Raw genomic sequence first — 6,030 nt, 5'->3', positions numbered from 1 at the left:
GTGCGGTTCCGCGACACTTTTGCGGGTCCAAACCCTATCCCCCCGCCGCCGCGAGCCACCCGATTCCCCTTTCTCCTCTCCCAATTTCTCGCCGCCGGCGACCCTCCGCCCCGCCTCCAGCCTCCATCTGGGGGCGAATGTGGAGCTCCGGACGCGGCTCCAGCAGCAGATCCGGCCGGGAGAGGGACCCGGAGCGTGAGTGGCGCGTCCGGTCCGACGGCCCGAGGAAGCGCGGCGCGCGGAAGTGGACCAACCGCGGGCTTTCTCCGCCGGCGAGCTTCGACCGCCGCGAGACGATGGAGTACGACCGCCGGCGCGCATCGTTCTCCTCCACGCGTTCTTCGTACGCCGGATCCTCCTCCTCCTCTGCCGCGGGCTTCCTCCCCGTGAAGAGGGAGTGGTCGGACGATGAGGAGGAACCGGAACCGCCGGCGCTGTTCGCCTTCGTCCCGGTGAAGGAGGAGCCCGAGGAGCCCGCTCTGCTCGGCCGCCGCGGAATCATCGGGACCGAGGACTACGTCACGGAGTTTGACGCCATCGCCGTCGCCATCGCCGAGCGGAGCGTGCGAGGAGGAGGAGTGCTGGCGCCACGCCGAGGAGCTCGAAGCCCTCGAGTGGCGGCAGGCGGTCGCCGACCACGTCGCCGCCAACGAGAAGGCGGAAGAGTGGCGCCGCATCCGCAAGGAGATGTCGGAGAAGTACGTCGATCTCTGCAGCTCCGACGAGGAGGATTGAGCGTCCGGCTTCTCTCCGGCGTCGTCCAGTTGCCGCGACCTCGCCGCCGTCAAATCCGACCCCCTAGTACTAGTTTAACGTAGTATATAGTATAACTATGCTTGTAGTTTGTGATGAACTATGTAGTATGCCATGAACAATGTAGTATGTGATGAACTCTGTTCGTGCAATTTCTCCCGCGAAATAATTTTTTCAAATTATGCAGGTTTAGATACGGGTTCTGCTCGGCCGCGTATGTTTTTGATCCGCAAATACGATTTTCGTTAACCCGCAAACGCATTTTGCTGGTCGTATTTTTGCGGGGTCTGCTAGAATTGCTCTTATACAACGAATGTTGGAGGAATTTTTGTGTGCAGAGTTGCTAAAATAGCAAGTGAATGCAAATATAGAAAGACCGTTGGAGATGCTCCTAGGAGAGCTAGTACTAGTACTACTAGACTACTACTAATTATGTTTTAGTTAGAACTATGTTTGATTCAAATGAACTTCGTATGTCTAAATTATGTTTGAAACGATGCAGTAATTGAACTAATTTACATCTTCAAATACATCATCCATTGGAGTTGAAGTTTTACATCACCAAATATACATCATCTTGAAGTTGGCACTTTTTTGAAGATGTAAAAAATACTTGTTGTGATGTAAATTATACAACACTTATGTTTACATCTTTAAATATACATCTTCCACTGGAGATGCTCAAGAGAAGCGCGGTTTCTTTGTTTTGAAGGACCGGCAATCTGTTTGTTTATAGGGAGTACCTAGAACTCATCTAGATGAGATATAATTTGGTCTCATTCACTTTGAAAACAATAGCATATACAACCCACGTCAGCACACACGCATCTTATAACATCACATCCAATGACTATAAAAGGTGAATGAGACCAAATTATATCTCATCTAGATGAGTTCTAGCAAAACTGTTGTTTATATATCTTGTTTATATATCCGAGTAAAAAACGTGCTCTTTTGTTCAGGAACGGATCAGTCGATCGATCTTTCCGTGAGGTTACCTTTAAAATCCTCATCCTTCTAAATCTCAGCCGTCAATTATTATGTAATAAAAATATTAACAGATATAAAGACATGAGGGAAGGAATATCTTCTTCACTTAGCAATTCAAACTAATCCAAAAAAATATCTTCACTTTATTATTATTAGGTAGGTAATAGATATAGATGTGATCCTTATTTTTGTACGGTTGTCCCTTAATCAATCATGTGGTCGTGGTTTTCGCACGATTGTTCGTTAATCAATGGTGCGGCAAGTATGTGCGTTTGTATCGGATTTTTACCCGGTTATTTCTCATTAACCAGGCTATTTTCTTATTCTTAATGAAATGTAGGAACCCCTGCCCTCTTGAGGTATTCTCTAGAAAATAGAAGATCCAAAGCATTGTCAGCATTCTGCAACAGATTTGATGAAATTGGCAGTAGTACACACACTTGGACGGAATGGCATACTACAGTACTATAAAAACTGGTTTGTTGTGGTCGTACACGCGAACAAAACTTTGACGTTTTGCTAGTGCGGAAAGAAAGTACTGTACATAAGTAAACATGAGACATGCATGAATCATTCCAATATCCCCACTGATCATGGTTCTGGGCACAATAATGGCATGGCAAGACTAGCAGCAGCAAGGTGGAGCAGAGCAAAAACAGTTCGCAGCTCCAACAGTAAATTGATAACCTTGTCCCTAATTTTCCCGTCACCGTGTAGTAGTAACTCTCAAGCTTAGCTACCGTCAAAACAAAAACTGTCAAGCTTAGCAATAACAGCAAATGCGATACGAGAGCAGTCCCTAGAAGTAAATCACCTGCCTGCCCGAGCACGCCCCCGGTGCCGGTGGCGTATGCTGCATCTCAAAATGCGGCGGGTGTTGCGGCGGCATAGGAGGTGCAAACGGCCTCATGCAGTCCCAGGGTGGCGGCGGCGGGCGCAGCATATGAGGTGGTGCCCAGCGCGGCGGTGGATGTGGCCAGCGCCAAGGCGCTTGCGCCGGCGGCGGCCCAGAAGGCGGGCCCCAGCACGGTGCCGGATAAGACGGCGACATCGGCGAGCGCCAGAGTGGTGCCGGACCTGCAGGCTGAAGATGCTGCGTGAACGTAGGCGCTCCTGGGCCCGACGGCGGTCGCAACGGCAAGCCCCAGGACAGGTGCGGAGGAGGCGGCGCCACCTGGCGCGAACCGAAGCCTGGTGGTGGGGTAGGAGGCGGCGCCAACGTAGGCCGGCTCCAGCATGGTTGCGGCGGCGGGCCGAAGCCTGGTGGTGGTGGTGTTGGGAGGATCGGCTCCAGCGTAGGCCCGCTCCTGCATGGTTCCGGCGGCGGGCCGAAGCCTGGTGGTGGTGGTGTGGGGAGGATCCGCTCCAGCGTAGGCCGGCTCCTGCATGGTTCCGGCGGCGAGCCGAAGCCTGGTGGACGAGAGAGGGTCGGCTCCAACTCAGGCTGGCCCCTGCACGGCGGCGAAGGCGGAGGCACCACGGTCTGCGGCCGCGGAGAGGGCGACGGGGGCGGAGGTGGCGGAGTAGGGGAGCGCATCCATAGTGGCGGAGGCACCACGGTCTGTGGCCGCGGCGTGGGCGACGGCGGCGGAGGTGGCGGGGTAGGGGAGCGCATCCATCGCGGCGGCGACGGCGTCGCCAACGACATATCCTCACCCTCCTCTTCCATGACCGCCTCCTCCTTCACCTTGGCCGTGTTGGACGCGGCAGGGAGCTGGTAAGGGGAGGTGCGCGTCCTCTTGGAGCGTGGGCGGCGCAGGGGCATCGCCAGCGCGAGCATGTGGTGGGCGGGCGGGGGCATGGGCTCCACCGGGTCCGGCGGGTCAGCGAAGGCGGAGAAGGCGGTGACGCAGCCGATGGGGCACTCCGCCCAGCCGATGGCGTCGACGTCGGCCGAGGCCTGTGCGGCGGCGATCCGCGCGGCGGAGGGCGGCGCGAGCGCGGCGCTACCGTGCAGCGTTGAGCGGCGCGGCGGCTGCAGGTCGACCTGCCCCACCATGTGGTCCATGATCTGGGACTGCAAGAGCAACTCCATCCCGTCAATCACACCAGCAGGCAGCAGCGGAGCAAAGCAAAAGGCAAATAGATAGATAGATGGAAGAAAACCTTCTTGCCGTGGAGCCTGGCGAAACCATGCATGTAGATGATCTGCAAGCGGCCATGGCAGAGTCGCGCGCAGAGAGGAGAGGTAACACATCACATATAATCACATAATAAGAGATTGAATCTCAAAAAAAGAAAACAAAACAACAGATTCAGTTAACAAAAATGGAAGAAGAACAATATTCAGTATCACCTAGCGTAGTATTTAATTTCTCCAAAAAAAAACCTAGCCTAGTATTTATATATTGGTTAAAACCGAAAGAAGGGAATAGGAGTAACAGATTCAGTTAAACATGGGGAAAAGAGACACGAAAGATTAATTCCGCCCTAAAAGAGAAATAAATGCATGGAAGAAGAAGGGCGGGGTCATACATTCAGATTCAGGAACATGGACACTCCGATCACGGAGAAAGTTGGAACCAAAACAAGAGAAGCAGATGAGATTGAGAGTTGAGAGTGGGTGGATTAGCAAGCACGTACGTTGTTGAGGTGGACGGTGGTGAGGCGGGTGGCGTAGGGGTCGACGAAGAAGCGGTGGTACCTCTCCAGCGTCAGGGTCAATCTCTCCTTCACCATGGCCGCGCCCTCTCCTCTTCCGACTCACGCCTCCCCTGCCCTCTCCTCCCCTTCTCCGTCCTCCTTCCGCTGCTCAACTCCTCTCTCTCTCTCTCTCTCTCTCTCTCTCGGCCCTCTCCCCCCTTCCGTTTGGCAAGACTCTCCTCCCTGCTGGCCTTGCTTTTTGTCACGGCCAACACGCTTGATCGGCACGTTACGTGCTGCCCCGGGAGAGAGAGAGACGTACGTAACGCAGAGCGCAGAGCAGGACAGGGATGAAGGAATTGAATGGGGCACCTTCTTGTTGGTGGGCTGTTCCGGGGCCCCACCAAACAGAACAGGCTTTCGCTCGCTCGCTCGGTCGCCTGCACAAGCAGACAAACCAAAGGCTCTTTTGCTTTCATCCGATCAGGTCAGATCATTGAAAGAAAGTCGAGTTGAGCCTGCCTTTGCAGACTTGGGAGGCCCGGCCAAGACTGATCAAAGGCGTCCCTCCCTCCCATCCTTTGGTTGGTTCTCAACTTCTGATGATGGCTACGGATTCTGAATTCTGGTCAGGTCCGCATTTTCACTTCTTGCTCGCCGAGTGCCTCCTCCGCATGTTCACTCTTATTTGACGCAACAAGAGAGAGAGAGGACTTTTTTTAACGCAGTTTCTTTCTGCATCTCAGAGCGACGAGGACTCGCTCAAACCAGCAACCGGTGTCAGGATCATCAAAGCAGCAAGAAACAAAACGCATCTCATCCCAAATGCAGACGCATATCAACGCGGTTAATAACTGAACAGGCAACATGGTTCTTCATCATTAACAAAACCAGTAAAACTAAAATTAATTTACAACTACTGCAGATCACCACCGAACCAAAAGCAGCGAAGAACAAAGCACACCAGATCAACCGCCGGTTCCACGCCGCTTCAATCAACCACGCTACAAATCACACAGCAGAGGCAATGCCGCCGCTGCTGCCCTGGGCGGCGGCGTCGGCGGGCATGTCCTGGACCTCGACGGACGGGAGCCTGAGCAGCTCCCTCATGCGCCTCTCCTTCCTCTTGGTCGCCGCCTTCCCCTGGCCCCTCAGGGTCCGCTTCCTGGTCCCGTCCACGCCGGGCGCCGCGGGACACGGGCTGGAGGAGGCGCTGAGTGTGCTCGGAGGGGAGACGCGCTGGACGACGGCCGCGGAGCCCGGGCGGATGGTGGCGAGCGGCACGGGGGAGGAGGCGGCCGCCCCGGCGTGGACGGAGAGGACGGAGCCGACGGGGCACTCGCGCCAGCCGAGGTCCTGGATGTCGCGCTTCACGGCCTCTGTGGAGAGCAGGGCCGCGGAGGGGCCCGCGGCGCCCGGCGGGGGCGCCACGGCGTTGATGCTGACTGTGGCGCGGCGCGGGCGCAGTAGGTCGAGCGAGTTGAGCGCGTCGACGATCACCGGCTGCGATCGACGAATCGTTAGCTCGCTCTCAGGGTGGGGGGCATGACAGGGAGGGAGTTGTCCAGCAGAGGGGAGAGGGTTTGCGGCTGTGGAGGGGTACCTTGTTGGAGTTGTACAACTTCTTGAAGCCGTGCATGAAGAGGATCTGCGACGCCAACAGGAGGAGTTAGGAGGGCGGCGGACATGGGCGCGGAGAGAGAG

At 55.4% G+C, this 6,030-nt stretch overlaps 2 protein-coding genes across 2 annotated transcripts; both read right to left on the bottom strand.

The window, feature by feature from the left end:
• Positions 1 to 2,209: 2,209 nt before the first annotated feature.
• On the bottom strand, positions 2,210 to 4,658 carry LOC119296300 (pollen-specific leucine-rich repeat extensin-like protein 3). Its single transcript, XM_037574705.1, has 3 exons — positions 4,327 to 4,658; positions 3,850 to 3,891; positions 2,210 to 3,760 (listed from the first exon to the last, which is right to left on the bottom strand). The coding sequence occupies exons 1-3, from the start codon at positions 4,420 to 4,422 to the stop codon at positions 2,543 to 2,545; spliced, it is 1,356 nt and encodes a 451-aa protein (XP_037430602.1). The 5' UTR covers positions 4,423 to 4,658; the 3' UTR covers positions 2,210 to 2,542.
• A 484-nt stretch (positions 4,659 to 5,142) lies between these two features.
• Positions 5,143 to 6,030, bottom strand: LOC119293665. The gene is made up of 2 exons (XM_037572049.1): positions 5,930 to 6,030; positions 5,143 to 5,829 (listed from the first exon to the last, which is right to left on the bottom strand). The coding sequence occupies exons 1-2, from the start codon at positions 5,963 to 5,965 to the stop codon at positions 5,338 to 5,340; spliced, it is 528 nt and encodes a 175-aa protein (XP_037427946.1). The 5' UTR covers positions 5,966 to 6,030; the 3' UTR covers positions 5,143 to 5,337.

This window comes from Triticum dicoccoides, chromosome 4B (assembly GCF_002162155.2).
Source record: "Triticum dicoccoides isolate Atlit2015 ecotype Zavitan chromosome 4B, WEW_v2.0, whole genome shotgun sequence".
Classification (NCBI taxonomy): Eukaryota; Viridiplantae; Streptophyta; class Magnoliopsida; order Poales; family Poaceae; genus Triticum; species Triticum dicoccoides.
The sequence above is the reverse complement of the archived record's forward strand: the minus strand, read 5'-3'. Positions and strand labels throughout refer to the sequence as shown.